Source organism: Xiphophorus couchianus, chromosome 10 (genome assembly GCF_001444195.1).
Source record: "Xiphophorus couchianus chromosome 10, X_couchianus-1.0, whole genome shotgun sequence".
NCBI classification, from domain to species: Eukaryota; Metazoa; Chordata; class Actinopteri; order Cyprinodontiformes; family Poeciliidae; genus Xiphophorus; species Xiphophorus couchianus.
The window spans coordinates 4701549-4724954 of record NC_040237.1 but is presented as its reverse complement, the minus strand read 5'-3'; the positions used below and the strand labels follow the sequence as shown (position 1 = coordinate 4724954).

The 23406-nt window shown below is 38.3% G+C and overlaps 2 protein-coding genes across 2 annotated transcripts in view; one reads left to right on the top strand and one right to left on the bottom strand.

Annotated features, from left to right (window-relative positions):
* Positions 1-1267: 1267 nt before the first annotated feature.
* LOC114151706 (C1q-related factor-like) lies at positions 1268-11244 on the bottom strand. The gene is made up of 2 exons (XM_028029062.1): positions 10352-11244; positions 1268-3137 (listed from the first exon to the last, which is right to left on the bottom strand). Exons 1-2 carry the CDS (start codon positions 10976-10978, stop codon positions 2958-2960), a joined length of 807 nt encoding a protein of 268 aa, XP_027884863.1. The 5' UTR covers positions 10979-11244; the 3' UTR covers positions 1268-2957.
* Positions 11245-20802: 9558 nt separating this feature from the next.
* LOC114152034 (vinculin) overlaps positions 20803-23406 on the top strand; it is a 30421-nt gene continuing 27817 nt past the window's right edge. The window contains exon 1 of the mRNA XM_028029682.1: positions 20803-20970. Coding sequence (XP_027885483.1) covers positions 20803-20970 — 168 coding nt within the window. The remainder of the gene's footprint in view (positions 20971-23406) is intronic.

Here is a 23406-nt window from a genome sequence, read left to right as displayed (position 1 = left end):
TTTCGTATTTACCCTTAATAAAGGAAATCATAAGTGATCCAAAAACAGAAAAAATGCAGGAGGGACACCACTTCTGTAAATCTGTGTGTCTTGTTTCTGATCCATGCAACAAGTCTAAAGCTATTTTCATTTATCAAACTGAAGCAGCTTCTTGGTTGCTATCAGAAAGAAGACAGAACCTGTGTTTTGCTGATGATTATTCAGACAAAAATTGCTTTAAATGTTTAATATTTGCAGGCTGTTGATACACTTTCACTCATGTCACTCAAAGAGTTCAGAAAAATCTCCTGCATCCTGGGGTCTCTGCAGCGAGAGCGCGGCCTCTCCCACCACCGGGGGCATTTGTCTTTGACGTCGTGACATCTCTAATGTGACGATGTGCTCATACACCCTGCAAGGAGAAAACAGCCTGTGCTGGCCTAGCATTCTATACGGCCGTGTGGCTCTGTTGACCTCTGCCTATGCACAAAACTTCAGTCTTAATTGTGTCTGGAGGAATTTTTTGCTGTCTTAAGACAGGCTTCAGTTTAGACCAGAGGGTGTTCTGGCTTTTAATGCACACAGCAGTTAAAAAGATAACAGGCAAGACAGTAGAAGTCATTGTGGCGATCTTGCACTGAATTAAAACTTTGCTTCCATATCTAAGAAAATCCCCAACTTTTTACTTTTGAACTTTTAAGTTTGTGCTTCAAACTGGATAAGGGACAGCTTGGTGGCCCATGTCAAAGGTGAATCGTGTCCAAAGAATTTCATATTGTCAAAGAAGCTCTTGATAAAACGGACAGTTTCAACAGTTCATGCCCTAGAGCTACTTTCTGGTCTCTGACAGTTGTGTTGCAGTCACAGCAGAGCCTAATCCCCCCCATCACTTTGCAGCGCAGATCTAAGCTTTGTTGTAATCTGTCCGAACACCCGTCTCCTAACTTGCTCCTGCCGTATCTCGCCACATCCACACCCATTAAAAGAGCAAAACCAACATATCATCTTTGATTGTAAATCACAATAATCCCCCGCTTCATCTGGCATTTAACATAGCTGTGATGTCCTCCGTGTTGATTGCCTCTTGCTGTGCTGCTGAGACTCTTTTTTTCGTGTAACATTTGAAGGACTAAAGGCTTGTTTCACAGTTTAATGAGGAGATCAGAGTGGCTGATCAGTGAACCTGATGAGAAGAGTGACACTAACTGTGTATAATGTTGGTCAATGCTAAAAAAGTTGTTCTTTTAATTGAAGTTTGTGAGTAAAGACAGCAAATAATGGCCACGTCTAGCTTTTTAAAACAGTTTTAAATCATCATTTATCATTTTATGGAAACAAAACATTTTGACTTTGCATGCATTGATCAAATAATTAAACCTGCACATGAAATAATAAAATCACACAGTCATCAATCAATACATAGTTTTTTTTTAGAAACACAAGAAAATGTACAAGATTGATAATGCTTTGTCTGTATTGAGATACAGAGTCAATATTGAATTTACATTTGATACAATATGCCAAATATAACATACAGCACCCTCCACTTTTATTGGCTCTCCTGGTAAAGATGTGTCAATAGCCTTAAAATAAACTCGTCTTATATTGGAAAAGCTTACATTAGGATGTTGGAGAGGATCAAATCCAGGGTGAGCAGTGTAGCTTGCCTTGACTTAACCGGAGTATCAGAAAAGCTATTATACTGTTTTGAAACACGTCACACTTCTTTTTAGATTGCAATTTAAGCCAACTTATATTTTTTGGGGTCTCTTTGCGATGAGATTCAACAGACGTTGTTCTGTGAGCTTTACTATAAAAACTGTTGAGTGTCTTTAAGATTTGTGCTTCCATTTGTGTACGGTATAACACTACATATTGAGGTGCTAATCAACCTAGCACATTAATCTTGGGCTGATTAGCACTTAGCGACTTAGCATCTAATAAACAACCTGCAGAATTCAGTTTAGCATAGATACTGTATGTGGTTTAAGAGACTTTTAGGGAGTTTTTTCTTGGACAGTGACCAATATGTTGACCTGAGTGAGACAGTTTTTGCCAAGACGTTGGGCCACATGGATATGGACAGGGCTAGACTTGCTAAAGCAGGCTTGACTACATATAACTCCTTGCTTGCAGTTATAGTTTTTAATTTTTGGTCCATGACTTTCAGTTTTCATGGGGTAAAAATATATGACATGAAGGCCTTCTTCAGAATGGAAAAGACAAGAGAACATAAAAACTGAACTAAGGCAAAAAATCATTTACATTATCTACAGTTGAAATAAATACATAAAGTAAGTTAAAAAAAAAAAACCTTCTGCAGTTTTTTGTGAAACTTATGCTACTGAAGATTTATTTCAAGACTTTTTCTACATCTTCATCAGAGGTGCCGATATATGCTGTAGGTGATGTAATGTAGGTCTAATATATGACACGCCTTTTCAGATCATCACATTGAAACCTTTTCTTACACTCTGGCATTCAGACATCATAATCTCATTCTTACATCCAAATTTTTGACAAATTTCTTGAGGCAGGACTCCTCCTCCACTGATGGAAAACATCTTATCACACAGACAGCATGTGAAAGCAAAGACATAACCATAACATAAACCCAGAGAGCACATTTACTAACACTGAGGCCTCCACCACTGTGGGATTTCCAGACTTGAATTTGACATGACAGCTGAGGAATGATGGCACGGCCTCTCTGTGCTGTCACAATTGCTACCTCATGACACATGTCCATAATGTTAGCAGCATAGGCACCCAGTATGTATTCATGTTGTATTGAAACAGAATAAGAGATTAGCAAAAAAACTACAAAACTGCAGCGTGCATCATCACTACATTACTTTAAAGACTGTGGAGCGGTGACTGTGACATTAACCTCACTGCAAGAATGCCAAGTGGAAGTCAGGAAGTAAATGTCTGCAGCTGGGACCTTTCACCTCCAAGCCTCCTGTTCTGCCCAGTCGTCAGTCGGCGTAGAGGATGAACCCCGAGAAGGTGCTGTATTTGTTGCTGTTGCCCCCATGAGCTTTGCCCCCATCCAGTTTGATGAAAACTTCATCACCCGCATCCAGATGAAGTATGACACTGTTGCTGGCATAGTCATAACTCTGGTCTTGGTCTTGGGCAATAGCACTGGCTCTGACCTGGAATATTAAACACAGAGAAATGCAATAGGAGGTTAGAGAAGAAAATTAGTCACCGAAGATCCGAAAACATTCACTTTTTGCTGATCAGCAAAATTAATCAAAAAAGGTGCTGTCAAAAAGTAAAGTATTTCCCCTCCCATAGATTTCTCCTGTTTTTGTTTTTGTATGTTTCAAATATTCAATCAATAAAAGTGTGAGTTGAGTTTTGAAATAATTATTTCATTTATTGGAGGGGAAAATAAATCCAAGCCAACATGGCCTTTTGTGAAAAATTACTCCTGTTAAATTATCATTTATCAATGATTGAACAAATCTTTTGAAAAGTTGGGCCCGCATCTAATTCATACCAGAAAGAAATCACCTCATTAGAACTTGTCTGGCAACATGAAGTAGGCTGCAGAATCTCAAAAAGTCAGAGCCATTATCCACAAAAGGAGGAAACATGGAACATAGGTGAACCTTCCAAGAGAGGCCATCCTATCAACATTTCTCCCAGAATGCATCGAAAATTTATTCAGGAGGCAATAGAAGAAGCCAGAGCAAAAAACTGCAGCCCCAACTTCCCTTAGCTAAGTTGATTTAACGATGACAAAAAGACTGGACAAAGGTTGCATCTATGGGTGAGTTTATAGCTCAAACCAGTGGTGATAAAAAGAAACAAAAGGCCTGTCTCAAATTTCCCAGAAACTCCTTACAAGATTAAGTTTTTGTAAGAAGCATTCAAGAAACGTCAGCCATCATTGTGGAACAATCAAAGGACCACAGAATGTAATGTAAGCTAATGATGCTTTCTGTCTCGGTGTTGGCAGTGAGCTTTTTTTTTTTTCCTGTTACGTCTGAAATTATCACAGCATTTCGGGAAAAGAACATGATACCACAAGTCAGTCATGGAGGGTGGTAGCATGTACCATCAACTATAACAATTTGTTACAATTGATGGTACATTAACTTATGAGGTTATGCTAATTGGTAAGCTGTTAGCACATTGAGCAGCACATACACAAGCAACATTGATATCGCTAAGTCCTTCCTCCTGGCTCTGATTGGTTGTTTTTGACTAAGAGCGGTGCATTTCTTTAAATTGTAATATGCCTCAAGGAGGAGGAGGAGGAAGAGCTTTATTTTTTCACAGCTTATCTGTCTCATACTATATTGTCACAACATGTTGACAGTTTTGACAATTATGGAAAAAACCTATTTGTACAAAAGTTACATACTGCAGTTTCAAATCCAGATGAGATGCTGTGACTTTAAGCAGTCTGTTCATCCTCTTAAACCCTTTTAATGTGACTGAATTAAGACATTTCCTAAAAAGAAGCGTGGGCTGAAGTTTCATTGGCAACTATTGCAAACGCTTGATAGCACAAGGCTGGCACAGCCAGTTATTAGGCTCAGGGGCCAATTATTCTTTCACATGTTGGGCCATGTTGGTTTTGGTAGCTGTTTTACTTTGATAAATGATGAAATCATTTGAAAACTGCTTCTCTGTATTTCCTCAGTTTACCTTTGTCTGATATTAATTATATTTGCTTGGTAATCTGAAGGACATATGTGTGGTCAAAATGCAAAACCAGAAGAAATGTGGGAAGAAAAAGAAAGAAAATGCTGCTAGTAAATAAAGCTAAAGAGAAACTAAGAATCAACAATTTTTTTTAACAGTTTATCCTTGAAGTGATAAGGTTTAATGTCATTACAAGAAAACTTGTAGAAAAGTAAAGCCTGAATTAAGAAGTTTGACTTTGTGTGAGTGCATCCCCTCTGGTGAATATCTTGTTTTTTATATTATGACTCAGGCAAACGGGTCAAGCTTGAGTCACTCTGCCTGTGAGGAGTAAAGTCAGTACATACTATCCCTTCCCCTCATCTTCCACTCTCATGTCCTCATTTTGTGGGTGAAACGCTAGAAATTGCCACGTTTTGCCACACATACGTGTCATTTTGTTAACACAGGGTAATTACGGAGGGTGTTGGCTTGGGAGCATCATCCCCAAATCTGCTCGCCTGTCTTGGGGTAAGTTCCTTCGCATGCAGCTGCTGGAAGACAGATCCCCTCTGAAGCTTTACTCCAGCTTTACTGTGCCATCCATAAAAGTTTAATCCGTGTGCCGACAAAGATTGTGACGACAGGTTAGCCGAACCAAAAATAAAAACATTATCCTCTAATGGAGTTGTGAAGAGATGTGCACAATTTGAGATGGAAAGCTACAGAACAGATGACAGCATGATGATGAATTTGTAGGCGTCCTAAGCTGCTTACACTGTTTTCCACAATATCTACCATTGACACAGAGATATTGTATGAAAATGTTGATATTCTTTAGGTTTTCTACTCTGTGTGCCATTTATTTATTACAGTATAAACATGTTGTCAAAATTGTTATTGCTGCTCTTGATCTGTTGCTGTAATCTCTCAATATATAGATTGGCTTGCAATAGTATTTATACCCGTTGAATCTTTTTTAATGTAAAAGTGGGAGGAATAGGATACTTTTTGACATAAAAATGTAAAACATGTGGAATACATATTTGTTGAGCCCCACTGCAATGATAGCTGCAGGTCGTCTGCGAGATATTTTTTATCAGCTTTACACAACAGATTGACATTTTTGCCCATTCTCGTTCTCAGAATAGGTCAAACTTTGTCAGATTAGATGGAAAATCTCTGTGGACAATAATTTTCAAGTCTTACGTCTCATTCTCAATCTGGGCTTTGACTAGGCCATTGTAATACTTAAATCTGCTTTGATCGAAACCAATTCATTGCAGCTCTGGCTCCATGTTTAGGTTAACTAGGTGAACCTTCGCCCCAGTCTAAAGTCTGTGGCATTTTCCTTTTTTCTTTTTTACATTTGTCTGTGTTGCTTGTGGCGACATTCAAATAAGACTTCTTATGTAATCGTTCAATGTTTCTTCTTGGCACTCCTTAATCGGACAGGTCAAAGGTCAGAATTGGGGAAATAAAATCTAAGAAATATCCTGTAAACAGATTTAGCCAGATCTTATGAAATAGATTGCACTAGATATTTTGGGGGGACCTCAGGATAAAATTGGCATTAGATGTAAAACGTGTTGAAAACCATGTATCACATCCCTTCCATTAAAGTATTGCACAGTTTTGTTTAAATCTGTCACATGAAATCCCACTAAATACATTCAAGTTTATGGTTGTAAAATGATAGAAAGTGGAAATTGGTGTGAGCACTTTTACAATTCTCTGTAGTTCATGAAGTCCAAGTTTTAGATGAGTCTCTCGTCCAGCACAGTCAACTCAAATGTCTAAATTACAACCTCAGTGTGGCACCAAGTTCTGCAGAGGCCTGGTAATGACCCATTCATTTGATTCAGGTGTGCTGAAAAAGGACACAGATCTCCTGAGAAACTAGATGCTCAGAGGCTCAGTGACTCTTCCCTGGAGAGCCAGCAGAAACTCTGGATGGGACATCATAGAATACAAATTTCACAAAGCTTGTATTTATATTTGTAAAAATTATACTATCTTGTAAAATATAACAGTGGAACAAAATTTATGAAACAGATTTACTGGAGTAAAATCTAAAGAAATAGTGACAGATGGTTAACTATTACACATGCTACAGTGAGTTAATATGTATAACATTACCTGTCTAAGTCACTCGGAGTGAATGCAAAGACTTTAAAAGGAGTAGTTTAAGAATATCTTACCTTCAGTGGCTAATTTTCTTAGCATCTTGATTCAACGTATATTCAGATTAGTGTGTCCTGTAGGCTAAAACTTGTGACTAGTTCAATAGGGACCAACAATAATGTTTTCTTAAAAGTCTTAATGACTCAAGCAAAAGCTATGAAACTTTAAACCCTCGTCACATTTTCAGTTGTCATATGTTTATGCAGGAAATCAAGATTGTGGCAAATTGCAAACTGGACCCTACAACTGCCTAGAGAGGAATAAAATGTATTCTTTTTTTGATTATATTGAATTTTTCTTTATTTACACATGTGCTTGGGTTTTTCGAATGTGTCACTTTTCTCCACAAAAACAAGAGTAGTTGTACCTGACATATTTATTTGGGTAAGCATTTTAAGAAATAACTAATTAACTTGAAAAAAAGAACTTTGTTGTTCTCCAAATACCAAGATAAGAATATTTGAAAAATGAGTGGTTGATGTGCTACACCCAGTTTTCTATGCTCAGTCTCACCACGGAGACACGGATGTGACATTTCTTATTTAAATCAGACAGTGCTCTGATGGAGAGTCACCTCTTTTGTTTCATTGTGATTAATTATTGCAGAAAGTTGTCTTTTGTAGGTCAAAATAACAAAATGATATGTTAAGATCAGACAAGTAATTGAATATCTCCTGATGGGCACTAATCTGGGTGTGTTTGCTCTTGCAAGGACTGCTCTCATCCTACTGAGATTATCTCCCAAAACAATTTTAATGCAATCAAGCCTACAGTAAAAGAACACAGTGAAAATAAACCAACATGACAGCCATACAACAGTGTTTGTGACGTCTGTCAGCGTAGAGAAAAGATTTATTTATTAGAAGCTGCTTTTGCTTCATGTCTTATAATATTCGCCTCCTTAAGGAGAAAAACAGGAACACCTTGAAACTGATGTGATCCCATTTGACAGCAGAAGGCTTTTTCAGTGCGCTCTATCTTCATCATTCTATTTAGCAGCACCAACTGCAGAGCTATGTTGTAGAATGACTAAAAAGTTCTACAAAAATTATTACTTTCATAAATAAGACACTTTAAGAATATCTGGAATGTTATTGTGTCCACTCCCTGTTGCAGCCTGGATGAGATGTTTACAAGTGCCGAGGCTCAGATGAACATGTTGTTTGGTCGGTGTCATCGCCCGCAGCCATGTAGGACATTACAAAATCACCCGTGAATTTAGCAAATATCATGAATCGATAATCAAACGTTTTGGCCCGACAGCCAGCCTGATAACGCGTGCTGGCACACCAAGACTCCACAAAGCTTGTTGTATTTTAAAGGGCAACCGCTTTGAACTAGCCATAACCCCGGGCTGTTTTCTGATGTGTGCTCAGCAGAGATAGCGCAGCACTCCCTCCACTCATGTCAACGTGTACATCATCACATGATGTGCAAAAATCCATAGAAATACAATCTGGCAGCATGCCAGTGTGGATTGTCATTACACCAGACTTTAACACCAGACAAGTCTGAAATCATTGCACACATGAATACCCAATTAATCCTGCCTGGAAACTGTTTGCATCTTTCCCTAAGCGAGGCCATCACACTGTGGTTGTATGGATTCGATGATTTAACCCTTCCCTGCATACGCATCACTGCAGAGGGGCAGCTATTCAAAAGACATTATTTTATATGAATGTGATAGTGTAAAATAGTGGATTCATTTTGTGGATTCATGACTTCAAGTTACTTGCAGAAAATCTGCCTATTTGCAAATTGTTTGTAATCCATCCAAAATAGTTGTAAGAAAATGCAGTTTGAGAAGTTTGAACAACTTGGCACGATGCCGCTTGACATGCTGCTGGCTGGCCTTTGCAAAGCAGCCAATCCAGGAGGACCATTCATTTTCCTTGGCAGTGATTGGCTGTAACCCCAGGAGTGAAAATAAGGCAGACTGCAGATGTTAGCTTCTGTGATAATGCCAAAACGGTTTTCATTGTCTGCATTACTCCATATTTAGATATACTTCGTGTTTAAGCTATTAAAATAGGCAGTTAAGTATTTTTAAAGGGGGTCTCAAGTATTCACAGATTTCAGCTGCTTTTGGCCGGATTTGGCTCATTCTGCATTGTTTTGTTTTACCAAAGTAAAAAAGAAATATTTCTTAAATCTCAGACTTTGTCTTAGATACCCTCTCTTCAGCACAGAACATTCAGGTCAAGTCAAAAAACTCAAGCTATCTTACATTTTACTAGAGTACTTCAAATATAATCTAGATTCCTTAGTGCTGCTGAGGAATCTATGAATGAAATATCAATTCCAGCATTATCAGCCACCTGTGGCTGTGTTTTCTTATAGTGCTTACACAATACACATAATACAGGGTGGTGAACAACTCTCCTTTACCAGACCTGCAAATAAGCAACAGAAAACACATTCGGGACTCAACTAACAGAGACGTTTTTTTCTTTATTGCAAGTACTGCTTTCGCCCCTGATGGAATAGAGCCCTGGGCAGTGAGCCACATCACCCAAAAACCACTACTGATTTTCACTGACATTTTGACTGTTACTATGAATATATTATTCTGGAACATGCTTTATGGTTGTAAAGGCACTAAAAAAAATTTATTTTTGTTTTTAGACTGAAAGGAAAGATGCTCAAGTAACAAGATATTGAGGAAGCTGTGCATAAACCTAACAGATCTCCAGGTGAGACGAAGCAGAAAGGGCTGTTCACACAAAGAACTTTGGAATATCAATTAACAAGTAATAACTAGTGTAACTGGCAAATTAAACATTTCAATCATTAATCTGTTCGTCAAAGTAAGCATCATGCATCACCGGTTACACCTTAACCTAAAACTTTGACCATTATTGTGTTTATTGTTGTAAAAAACACTTGTACAATCCTAAATATTGCTGCATTAAAAGAGTACTTAACTTTCTATTCTTGGCACCAAATTTTTTTACCATATTTATAGTTACCATATTTATAAGTCCACAACATAAAGATCTACAGGTGAAGTTATGGAGCTAAAATCTAAATGGGATAATGTTAATTAGAGGGTTCATAAATGTCACTAAAAATAGAAAGATTGGGATATTTTAGATAATTAAAGATGCTCAAAAATATTAAGATACTGAGGAATTTAATGATTTCTTTCGTTGTTCTATATTGCAGTTCTACAAAGGGAAGGAAAGATTTATTAAGATAAGAAAAGCTGAATGAGGAAATATACATCCATAAAAGAGATTAAGATATCTAGAACAGTTATTTTAAGTAAATAGACAAGCAAATGTTAAAATATGAGGCAAATGTTACAGTTTTCACTCAGTTATTCAAGTCAGTTCAATTCAGAAACACTTTATTGATCACAAAGGGAAATTAAATGTTGAATTTGTGACAGGCATGTTTCTGAGCATGAAAAAAACAAGAAATATTTATTTATTTACTGCCAATAGATGATAATTAATTAACTATGTGGTAAAAATGAATCCTTATGGTTTTAAAGAAGCTACACCTCTGCCATTTCACAGAACGTGTCAAAAGCATCACCCACCTGATTGTTTTTAATCAGGTCAGCCCACATACTGGTGCCGTCTCCTCCTCTCATCAACACGTTGTAGATGAAAAAGTAGGTCCCTGGAATCTTACAGGTGAACTTGCCCGTCGCGCCCTCGTAGTTCCTCCCGATGTTAGTCACCACATCATCGAATCGCAAAATGTCATAGCCTTCTTGGGGGTTTCGTAGTCCTGCGTAAAACGCCACTCGAGGTGTGGTGTTGTAGGTGGTTGTGCTAACCGCTCCGAGGATCCCCGTCCGAACTATGTCTCCGCTGTCCCCCGGTGGCCCCCTTGGGCCCGGTGGACCCGGTTCTCCAGGAGGTCCTGGAGGTCCAGGTTTGCCCGGACGTCCTGGTTTTCCCTGTGGGCCGTTTGTGCTGTACGTAGGCAGTGAAGGGCCGATGCTGTGATCGCTTAGGTCTTCCTCATTGTCCACCAGGAAGCCACTGGTTGATGTGTCCGTGTGGATCCCCGTTCCTGTGGTGCCCGTGCTGGGGAAGGGGTCGCACACCATCCGGCAAGTACCCAACATCTCATAGTGGCTCGCGCTGTCATCTGTGCCACCAGCACCCACAGAGCTGACGAGCACAGGGATGAGGACCACCAGGACCAGGACCAGCATGACCCCCACTGCAGCTGCCACCAGGGTCTTCCGCCCGATGCTCAGCCTGGGAAGGGGCTGCGCTGCCAGCCTGGAGCTCTCCGGGGCAGAAATGGTGACTGTGGGGCGTGTGTCCACCCGGCAGAACACAGACACAAGGAGGATCTCCGATGGTGGAGATGATGCTCAGGGGGGAGAGCCGCTGCGAGTCTGCAATTGTGTGACAGAGATGTGCAGGAGTGGGGGGAGAGAGAGAGCAAGAGGAGGAAGGGACCAGAGTGAGCAAAAGGAAAGAAAGAAACTGAGAGTAGTGGAGGAGGAGAGAGAAAGAGAGACAGAGGGAAAAAAGAAGTAGGTAGGAGAGGAATGAGTTAACAATAAACACAGAGGGGGGCAGTTTTCTACATGCAATTGTGCAAAACTATGAACGATACGAAGGAGAAGAACATAATTAAATAATTTATCCTCACTGAATGCAAGAAGGAACGATAAACAATATGAAGGACGTGTTTACGTGGATAAATAGTAGCAGAAACTGATGCATGCCAATTTTTTCTGGGTCATATTTTCTCAGTGGCAAATATCGCCTTGCTAAAGTCTTCATACCCTTCAAACTTTGTCACATTTTGTCATGCTACAGTCACAAACTTCAATGTATTTCATTGGTATTTTGGGAAGTGGACCAAGTCCACCCCCTTGTAAACTCCACTCAACTCATGGTCTGTTGACAAGACGTCATGCACTCAAATTAAATTTTGAAGAAATTTTGATCAATAAATCCACACGCATGTCTGCATCCTGCCACAAATCATTTAGGTGACACAACAAAACAAAGCACCAGGATTGAAGTGTTTTTGACAGCATGTGGCATGCAGTGTGTGGAGGAAAACTAACATTTCACCTTAAAGATACAATCCCCCATTGTGAAATGTGGTGGTGGCAGCATCATGCTGTGGGGATTGTTCTCTTCAACATGGAAAGGGAAGTTGGTCATCGTTGATCGGGAAAATAGATGAAGCTAAAATCAGGGCAATTTTGTAAAAATAAAAAAACAGAAGAGGTTGCTCAAGACATGAGTCTGCATAGGTGGAGGTTTGCTTTCCAGCAGGACAACAACCCTGAACAAATACTGCTAGTAGAATCCAGTCTGACTGAACCTGAACTGTTTTGTAAAAGAGAACAAGGAATTATTTCATTCACTCACTTTGCAAGGCATTTTATATTAAATTTATTATAAGAATGAGGAATGAGAAGCCCGATTACTGAGCGTGTGTGGTCACGCTAAGCTCTGAACCTTACCACACTGTCAAACCTTCAAAAAGAAGAAGCAATTAAAAGTCTGCTCCATGCTCGACTGGTCTCATAATTCAATTAATTGTGAAAAATTGCCATTTGTTTAATTTTTCACGTCCAGAGGCTGTACCAGAATTAAGCACAAAAAGTGGTTTATATTTTCATAACGCACCAAATGTCATCAGACTGTGACATTTTCACACCGCAGATTGTCCACTTAGTGCCCTGAATTCATAACAGAACCACATCGCAGTGAAACAGTTCTTTAATAAAGTATTCACACTCTTGTCATGTTACAAAAAGAGTCATATTTGATCGAGAACATATTGCTGCAGATTCTCAGTTAGATCTAGGCTTAAATTTAATATTAGATTTAATATGTTTAGGAGAACATATTAAAACATTCCTTGGTCTGCCAGTCCGTACATTAAACCTATTTATTTGTATAATATTTCCATTCTGCTAGAAATCCTGCTTGAATTGCTTGACACCCCAAAAGCACCAAACACACAACTTAAACCATATTGAGAACTTTACTTAGTTTTACAAAAACCCTTTATAAGAAATATAAATTCAAAATGTTGTGCAGACGTCCAAATTCTAAAATTTTCTAGAGACTTTTAAAACTGATTGGGTTTTAAAATTGACATGGTTATTTTAAAATGTACATTTCTACAACATAATGTGACATTTAAATCCATGACTTTGAAATACTGATCAAGTGAACCCATCTTACCAGGGCATATGAAACTCCAGCAACTATTGTACACTAAATGACCAACAAGTCATTTCTGCTGAAACATGAAATAATGTTGGCCCATAAATATATTGCTATGTTCAACACAATTTAGCCAAAACAAAACTTTTCTTTAAAAATGATCTGCTCTTTAAGGTTTTTCAGCACAATCAGAGTTAAATTCTACTGTAGGTCATAAAAGAACAATGGCAATACTGAGTTTTAGAAATGTTCACCTGCACTGAAATTTTAAAAAAGCTCCTGCTCTCTTATTGCGTAACAGTTGACAAAATATGACTGTAATTGGTGTTCTTGTGCTGTGTTTCCCATTAAAAGAGTTCCTGGAAACAGATAAGAGTGAAGGATCTTATATAATCGGGTGTTGCATCCCAACAAGAGTCCCTGCAGTGGATTTAACAGCCAAATTAATTAGGAGCATGACAAAGCCATCTGGAGGCAATACTTTACGTTGCATTTATGTTTCTTTGTTAGAATCTTTGCTTTCAACTTGCTGGCAGTGATACTTCAATCGCATCTGTCAGTTTGGCATCATTACAGGATAAATTAGTTTGACGAAAGATATTTATAGCAGCTGAATTCAGTTCCAGGAGCTTCCCTTTATGAATCTGGTCTCACTGTCGTGGCCTATCCGGACACTGAAAGCTTTGCTAAAAATATTTTCATCATGACGATCAGTCAAGTGGCGAATGGCAAGCAGATAAAGTCACCATGAAGCTGATGAAGATTCACCATGAAGCTGATGGGGCATTTCAAAGCTACAGGATGTCCCTCAAGACTGGATCCTTTTAACAATGTTAAGAGAACAATTAATATTTAATCTATATGTGGATTCAATTAGAAAGGATATAAATGGCTGCATAACTTTGTGGGAGTTGGTCCTTTTAGCCTACCAACTTTGCTTATCGAACACATTTAGAGTAGAAATTTGGGAGACAGTTGATTCTTGTTTTTTTTAAATGTATATTTACATGAGCTAGAAGAACACTGGATGCTTTAAAAGTTTCTGTAAAAGTGAGAAAAGATGTCTATCCTAGCTAATTCAGTCATTCTGATCCTGTCAGTCACATATGTCAGGGAAAGTGGATTTATATAGATTTAAATTAGGCCAACACTGAACATTTTGTTCAATGTGCAAATACTTGGTCTGATGGGTATTATTCAATCAAGAGGCCCATGGTAGCGCCTGGATGAGCTGCAGAGATCCAAAGCTTAGGTTGGAGAGTTCAATGCCAGAACAACTAGTATTTCTTTGCGCCACAAATCTGCCCTGTATAAAAGTTTGGCAAGAAGAAAGTAAGCCATAACAAGTCTAGTTCACTACTTCAAATCATGTAGAGAAATTTACATTTTTGGTCTACATTTAAAATGGAATCTGTTCTGGGAAAGTACCTGCATTTTCTGAATGTGATATTTCCCTAGTGAAGCATGAAGGCGGGATGCTTTTCTTCTGCAAAGGGTTGAAGTTGAGCCATGGATGGAAATAAATGGAGGCCAATCCTGGAAGATAACCTGTTAGAAACAGCAAGTGTCTTTATACCATGTGTGTCAACACAAACCTCCTACAGCAACACAAATCTTTTCAACCCATACTAGAAAATTACTCCGTTGCATGGAAAAATTACATGTTTCCTTAGTTTAAATTTTTTTTGTGAATTTATCTTTCAAGAAGCTCCAGAAATCCTTCTATTTGCATACGTTACTGCCCTCATGTGGTCTTTGAACAAATGGTTTACTGCTTCTCTGAGCACCACAGATGAACGCTATTGGTTTTCAGTGGAACGACGTGCAAGAATCCGCCTACATGTTCACAGAAGCAACGCTAGCAGGCTGCCTCTCAGCAGGGAATAATGATCTTTGTACTTTGGGATGTTCATGTGCACATATTTGCTCACTAGCGATGAAAACAGAAGGCCATGTAAAGCAAAACAACACACTCAAAATGGCAACCTATTAATGACAACATTTGGAAGAAATCCCAGATTATGGCGTTATTCTCGTGTAAATTTGTAGCTTGCATATTCATGACTGAAAAAGGGCATTTGTATTCAACAATATTAATAAGTGTAGTTAAAGAAGTGGGAGAAAAAGATTAAAGTGCATATTTTGGATAGTGGTGATATTGGAGTTTTACTTGGTTGGAAATCTTTGTTTATTTTGCTTTTTTCTTTACCTTTCTTCCTGACTGTGTGTGTTCAGGCAATACTACTACTACTACTACTACTACTACTAATAATAATAATAATACTACTACTACTACTACTACTACTAATAATAATAATAATAATAATAATAATAATAATGAAACATCTTCTGCCAGTTAATTAAAGCATCTGTTGTTCAGACTGTAAATACAGGAATACTTCAGTGTGAAGCTATTTTCCTCTTAAAACCAAAAGAGGCAGGTTAGATTAGAGGATTAGAGGGTGAGGTACACACGTGAGGTGGATAAAGGGTGAAAGCCAGAGTACCCAGAGAGAGGCCATGCATTCACAAGAAGAATGTGCAAATTTCTTGCAGAAAGTCCCTTCTGCAACTTGAACCGACTGCCTTCTTTCTCTGAGGCAACAGGGCTTAAAAACTGCTGCACTGTGCAGCCAAATAAACAGGATTATGTTCCTAGACAGCTTCATCAACCTAAAAGAGTAAAAAAATAATACAAAAAATATACTTAGTTACCTTTATTTTATAGAAATGTCTGAGTAATTATGGCACCAATTTTGTAAAGCTAGTTCATAATGTGAGACTGTTTCCCAAAAATGAATTTACCTTTTTTTCATTTTTTACAACATCACATTTAACTTCCTCCATGCGCTGGAGGGCGTTGAAAAGAAAACAAATTAAAATGGACATACCTTCTCTGTGTGTGTTCCTCTCTAAGCCTTCCAGAGTTCATTTTTCTTCACATCCTTCTTTTTGTAGGTGTGTTTAGTTTATTGGTTGGTTACTGTGTTTATTTACTCTTTAATTTCTGCTTTTTACTTCACGTTTACATGTCTGTTTAAGCAAAGTCCTTCCCTTTCTGTACCAATTAAATTGAACATTTTGTGAATATAACGACTGATATGTCACCAATCTAAATTAAAAATCAGAAATATAGTTTTAACCCGGCCCTTTAGTTTTAGCCATTAAGACTCTCTTAAACAAGTAGCTATTTCATTCTCTGAGACCTTATTTGTTCACAATGTAATCACATGTGGCTTCCTCTCACAGTGAGGCACCACATTGCAATTCAACTGTATTTAGAAAGCTGAGGTTGTGGTCAGGAGCAGATCAGACTGCACAAATGGAAAACCCGTTGGCATTACTGAAGTGCTCATTGTCTTCAGTGATGAAATACAAACAAGTGGGGCAGGAAAAATTCTTTCCCTAGAGTATTTGCTCATCAACACTGAGTACTGTTTGAAAAAGATCCTCACTTTGTCATGATTCTTATTGACTTTGGCTTTCATTGTCTCTGGGTTTATTCTTGTTCTGTTGGGGGGAGCTCCAACTCCAACTCTGGTCCCTGATTGGTGCAGTCCTGCAACCTTTAAATGTGTCCCTGTTGCAACACACCTAAATCAAATTAATGGCTCATGCTGAGACCTCTGCAGAACTTGGTGACCTGTTGATTAGGGATTTCATCTATTTGATTCAGATTTGTGAGAGCAGAAATGCATCGACGTTTTTTTTTGCAGAACTGGAGTTCCAGATCCCTACTCAATGATCATGTTCTGTTTTGTTGCTCCCCGATGTTCACTGCAGTGTTTTCAAAGTTCTGTGTTAATTTTTCTCCTTTCTCCTCCCAGCTAACCCCACTGCTTGTTGATATTGGTTTAGCTTTATGTGAGTAAAAAATTGTATTGTTCAGAGGTGTGGGAAATTAATTACAAAAGCTTAATACAACCACTGAGTATCCCACAGAAACGAGCCATTAGAATCTTCCTTGACGTCAGTTTTCATGAGTTTTCTTTTTTTTTCATTTCTTAAGATCTACAATTCTTAAATTTGAAGAGCTTAAAGGGTTACTCAAATTTAAGGATTCGTAGTATACGCACAACAAGAAAGGGCTTTTGTATTTTAATTCATGGTGTAAAATTATGGAACAAATTAAATGAGGAGTTAAAACAAAGTCACAATTTAATACAATTTAAAGGAAATATAAGGAGGTCATTTTCACAAGATATAGAAATATGGGTGAGAGATAGCACTAATGTGTATATGTAAATTGAGACTAACGCATATGAGTGTCTGTGGGTATGGATTTTTGGATATATATATTTAAACATATGTAAACCCAGATAAAATGGAAAATTAATTAACCTATGTTTATTTAGGAGTACCTTTATATTCTACTGATATAAAGTACACATATAGAGTTAGTTACACTCTACTGGAATATTAACTGGAACAATTTGATTTGATCAGAAATGACTTAGCTTGAACTTGTCAGAAAAAAAAATACTTCAAGCATGAAACAACAGATGAATGAGTGGAAGAGCTCCTCATGCTCATTGTGAAGTATGGTGGAGGATTTGTCATGCTGTGGGCCAGTTTTCCTTCAAAAGATCCCCTGCTTCTTGTCAGACTGCACGACATTATTGACATTTTAAACTAGCAGGACAATTTCAATGAACAAATATGTTTGCTTTTGCCAGAAAATGAACATATCTCATCACTGGGTCTTTCAGACCAAAACATGAGTAAAATAGTACCAGCAAATGTAGAGGGCGCTACTGGTAAAGAAAATATAATATAGTGACACTGTACGGTATTTTATGGTGTGTTTAAAACCTGCGTTATCTCCATTGACGTTTATTGCACATATTTGTCTTCTGCTTGCTTCTTTTTATAGAACACTGTAAAAAGGAATAGCCTGTCCAGATTTTAAGATTGAACACACTTTTTTTGACGGCCTGCATATACATTTTTAAACCACAAGATGGCGCAAACGGCTCGTAGAGGTGAACAAACAAACAACCCACCAGAACCGCATTCAACACCACATTATGACTGCAATGGTAAGAAGCAGCATTTCACAGTACTTGGAAATTAACTTTGCTCTTTTATTTTCATTATTACATGTAATAGCCATCATATGGGTTATATGTTTTTAAAATTATGCTTTAAAGTTTTCAAAAACCCTTCAAAACAGTTTCACCTCTTCTGATAAAAAAAACAACAACAAAAAACCCCCCACCTTACACAGGCACAGTTCTGGCTGAAGCCGGTCACATTGTCTTCTCAGCAGGACATTAAGGGACAGTATGGTAGGTTGCAGACCACCCATCTTGACCAGCCCTGCACATTCCAATATGGACTCAAGAAGTGGCCTGGTCAGCAACTGGAGAACCGAGGAAACAGCAGGACACCTTTGATGTCTATATTCAGGACGAACTCTGCCAGACAGACCATTTCACTGAAGAGGCTTGTGTATTTTTTTGTGTGTGTGTTAAATGTCAGGGTATAATAAAGATAGAAAAAGTTTTTTTTTTTCAAAGTGTGGGAGAATTTTGGAGCTCTTCTTTGATATTTTGAATAACCTCCTGTGTAAAAGCAACTCATATCAGCTCCCTTTGTGTTTACACAGGGTTCAAGCAGAGTAACTTCCTTGATTCTTTCTTTTTGGACTCTTCCTTTTTAGGCAATGGGCTGCTGCCTTGCAGGCCCTCCTGGGATTCTGTGGGAATTCCTTAGCTGGTTTGCTTGGCAGCTGGTTTTCAATCTTGAAATGTGTTTTGCTTCAGGAGGTTGGGACAGAAAAGGAATTGAGAAGATAATATAGCATGTTGGGCCACTGGCAGAGATGGTTTTAAGAAATTTTGAGTGCTACTGTCTTTGTTGTATAGACATCTGAGACACACATAGTTTTTTTCCCCCTATTTTCCCCAAATTTTGTAATGTTACAACTTCAGACTTGTAGATGTTGCTTTTAATTGTATGTGACAGTCCAATGCAATCTGACTCCTAAATGCAACATTTAAAAAACATATGTTTCTTTAGAAATATAAATATAGAGGGTTAAAGTTTTGTAAATTCTTCTTTGTAGAACAGCTAAGGCTCATTTGCGTTTGATATAGAGCATTTGTGAACATCAACTGTCAAGTTTTGCCATGGATTCAAAATTAGATTTAGGTTTGTGTTTTTACTGGGTCATTCTCACACATGAATGTGTTTTATTTTTTATTCAAACTGTTGTAGGTCTGGCTGCACATTTAAGGTTGTTATTTGACTGAAAACAGAAGTCTGAGTCTTTCACAGGATTTCTTCCAGGATTGCTCTGTATGAAATTTCCTCTATCTTGCCATCAGCTCTGGCCTCGTCATAATGCTACCATCACCACAGGGTTTCCCCATACTGTATTATAAGCTTGGCGGGCCACCAGGCTTTACTTGTGTCCCCACCAGGCTAGGCATTGTTTATTTAATTTTTGTTTACTTATTTATTGCATTTTTTTAAGGCTTTATAGTTGGCATTTAGGTATTAATCTCCCAGTCTTCCAATAATGCATAACTATCAGGTGATATTTTCAAATTTGCTGTCAACTTTAAACATTTTTTAACTCAAAAACATGGCGGCTGGCTGGATTACTGCCCTAGTGCCCCGAGCACCAGGCTTAGCAGGTTTTCTGGGGGAAACCCTGCACCATATTTCACTTTGTTTGTATACAGACCTGATTAGTCCATTAGACCCCATGGCTGGCTTTCTGATTAGTACTCTTATGTTCCCTTTATTACTGCTTTAAATTTCTGCACAACTACTGAGATTAAATTACATACAGGTTGACTATTTTTTATTAATAGGGTGAGTAGTGAAATTTGTGGATTGCACTGGATTTCAAGATATAGCGTTTAATTTGCCTTTGGGATGATAGAAGTAATTTTGAACTGAACTGCACTGTGCTGAATTGAATTATGCACAACACTGCTGCCTTGAGATAAGAAGGTCATGGGTTCGAATCCCAACCTGAGCTCTTTCTGCATGGAATTTGCACTTTCTCATGGATGGATGGATGAATTAAGCACGCCACAACTTTCAGATTTTTATTTGTAAAGGGTTTCCTCTCTAACATATCAATACTATCTGATGGTGTGGCATATAAAATCCAAGTAAATTTAAGTAAAGTTTGCAGTTGTAACGTGATGAAATGTGAAAAAGTTCAAGAGTTTGAATAATTCTGCAATGTAGTGCAAATACCAACAAGAGTAGCAACAATGACTAAATCATCCTCCTTTATCATGTAAAGGCATATGAGAAGTCATAATGCGTGTCATTATTAGGTGATCGTGATCATAAATTTATGATTAATGTGATCTCACCTCTCTTATTGAGATGTAATTTCCTGTGAGTCATAGCTTGTACTTCTGCGGTTGCAGTACCAAACTTAAACTTTACTGATTATTCAGTGTACAGGGGGAGGAATGCTTCAGGAGACACATATTTCCCTTTTAGGACATACGGATCTATTACGTAATTTAGGGAGCACTTGGAACTGAAGCTAGCAAACTCGACGGTGTGGGAGTGGGAGGTCGTAACATTAAGCGACACTACAGTTGACCAATCGGACACGAAATTCCCTTTCTACTCGCTCTCTGATTGGTCGGATGGTAGAATGACGCTAAATTCGGGAGTTTTTTTTTCTTTGCGTTGATGGGTTTACAGGAGTAGTTGAAGTCTTCACGCTGTGCTCTGGCTGAAAGAAAGGCGGTTGGCTGCGGATTTAGCTGCTTTTTCTCGCAGGACTTTTTGTTGTGGGGGGGAAAACTGCCCTAAGTTGTTGGACGTTCTTATCGGATAGAGATCGAAAACTGTCAAAATGCCGGTTTTCCACACGAAGACGATAGAAAGTATCCTGGAGCCGGTGGCTCAGCAGATATCCCATCTGGTGATAATGCACGAGGAAGGTGAAGTTGACGGGAAGGCTATCCCAGATCTGTCCGCGCCGGTGGCCGCCGTGCAGGCGGCCGTTAGCAACCTGGTTCGGGTGAGTAACTTTTCTCCTCCTCTCCTCCTGTCTATGAAACTCTCCAGCCAAGTCCGACCAGGCTCGGCTGGGGTTGTCGTAGCCCTGCCTACCTGTCGCTTTGTCCCACGTTTTTCACTCTCGAATTGAATTAAGCGTTAAAACACGACGCCTTCATCAACCAGAATACGAATGAAAATCCTCAATTTCCTTGAGGAGATGTGTGTGTGTGTGTGTGTGTGTGTGTGTGTGTGGGGGGGGGGGGGGGGGGGTATTAAACTTTTCCTGAAGTGAATAGAGTCGGGGCAAAGGGCAGTGACGCCCTTTTTCCCCTTCAAAGCGTGCCCTGCCCTCCTGAGGAGCAGACTGCCATAGTTCTACGTAGGCACTAGTTCAGTGCCTGAGTGGTATGGGCAAACTACAGACAGTGGCGGTTCTGGCATCACTGCCACCTTGGACGAACCCGTCCGAAAGCCACCACATAAACAACCAAACACACACCTGCCAATAAAAAGAACTAAACTTAATCAGAAACAGAACTAAATGACATTGATCTGATTTTAACGAGTTTGCTAAAAACAACAACAATAAAAGAAAGTTGTATGAAAGAAAGACTTTAATAAAGTGGTGGAATAAAATAACTTAATTGATAGCGAGGCAAGGTTATTTAATGTAACTATTCATATAGAAATGCAAGAGTATATCAATAACAGGTGTCTAGATTTAAAATGTTTTAATATGTACTTTGAAACCTGTAAATACTAGGTAACTACCTTTTTAACATCAAACAATCTTTTATAGATCAAAACGTTAATCGACTTGTAATTGTTCTTCAATCAGAAGCTGATCTCCAACACTGCAGAATGGAACTCGAATGCTTCAGACAAATATTTCAATAATATTAATCTGTAAATGCTGTAATACCGACGGCAACACATTATCCTTCTTGACCACCATTACAAACTACAATAACTCTTTGAAGAGTTTTTAATTAATATGAGTTATAACATTTAATTTCTATATAGGAACAATAAAGTATTTTTGAATTGAATTTAAATCGGCCCTTGATTTTGGGAGATCAGTGATCTGCCGATACTTGCATAAGAAACCGATCTTATCCATCAGTTTTATATACCTAATAAGAGGTCTGAAAATCAACAACTGTCTCGTTTTGCTCTGCCATGAGAGAGGGCTGACTGACAGACCCGCCCACCAGGTCATGATGTTCACATGTGCGGCTAACAATACTCACTCCACTGTTACCAACTTAACAACTTTTCAGTCAAAAAATCGGTATAGGAATTGGCAGATCAGGCTGTTTAAAGATTGGTGATCGGCCTTAAAACTGCAAACGGTGCACCCCTAATCTGGGGTTTTCTCAATCTAACATGGTCCTATTGCCTACAAGGCATTGAAAATTTCCAGTTTTCACAAAAATATTGAATGAACTCTGAATTGTTCTTATAAATCTTTTTTTATTGTGTAATAACTTAGTTTTTAACTTACTTTCCCTTTGCTATTGAAGTGTTTCCTAATTGAGGTAAAGATGTAAAATTTTAAGCTCTTTTAGACATACCGAAATATTGCATTTCTGCCCTCAGTGGAATTATAATATCTAATTTCTTAGTAATTATGCATTTTCAGACAGTCACATTTTTTTAAACATGACATGAAACACACCCCTTTTCTGCAGAACAGCTATAGTTTTGGGTATCTTTAGAATTAGTTGTGCCCACAGTGGTTTTACAGTGACACTGGTATGCAATCACTGAAACCATGTAAGGAAATAATGCTATTTCCTGTTTATTTGTCTATCATGAGAGACAAACTAAGTGTGTTGCTATCTCCCTGTCAGTCTTGTTAAGGCAGACTGGCACTGTCAGAGGGTGACACATTTTAAAGATCACTTTAGCAAAAGCCATTTATAAACCAAATGAACCAACATCAGCATATGACATGGATCCCAACTGATCCAAACAAATCACAACCAACTGTGGAAACATGCCAGTGGACCTTAAGCAGCTTTAATTGTGTGCCTCTCCACTCTTACAAAATGTATTTTTATCTGAACATCTGAAGACTTTGATCCAGTCAGCAACAATCCAGTCCTTAAGTGCTCGTGTTTTTTTTTTTCTAAGACACTTTTTCCTTCCACTGAACTTCCAATCAGCATGCCTGAATACAGTACTCTATGAGCAACGGTTTCTTTGGCAGTGATATTTTATGACTTACTGTCATTGTGGAGAATGTTAATGACTGTCTGCTGACCAATTGTCAAGTCAGCAGTTTTCCCATGATTGTATAAGCCATAACATTTATAGATAAAAATCAATTTTCTTTGATTTTATGTAATTTTATAGCTTTTTGAGAAACATTTTCGGCATTCATTAACTGTATCCTGTAATCATTCAAACTAACAGAAGTAGGATTGCATTGCAACTTAGTGGTAGAGCAGGT

Excerpts from the sequence above, each read along its gene's own strand:
- LOC114151706 (XM_028029062.1), bottom strand. The coding sequence starts at position 10,978 with ATGCTGGTCCTGGTCCTGGTGGTCCTCATCCCTGTGCTCGTCAGCTCT. Across the intron at positions 3,138-10,351 it reads ACCTGATTAAAAACAATCAG|GTCAGAGCCAGTGCTATTGC; the intron begins GTGGGTGATGCT and ends TTAATATTCCAG.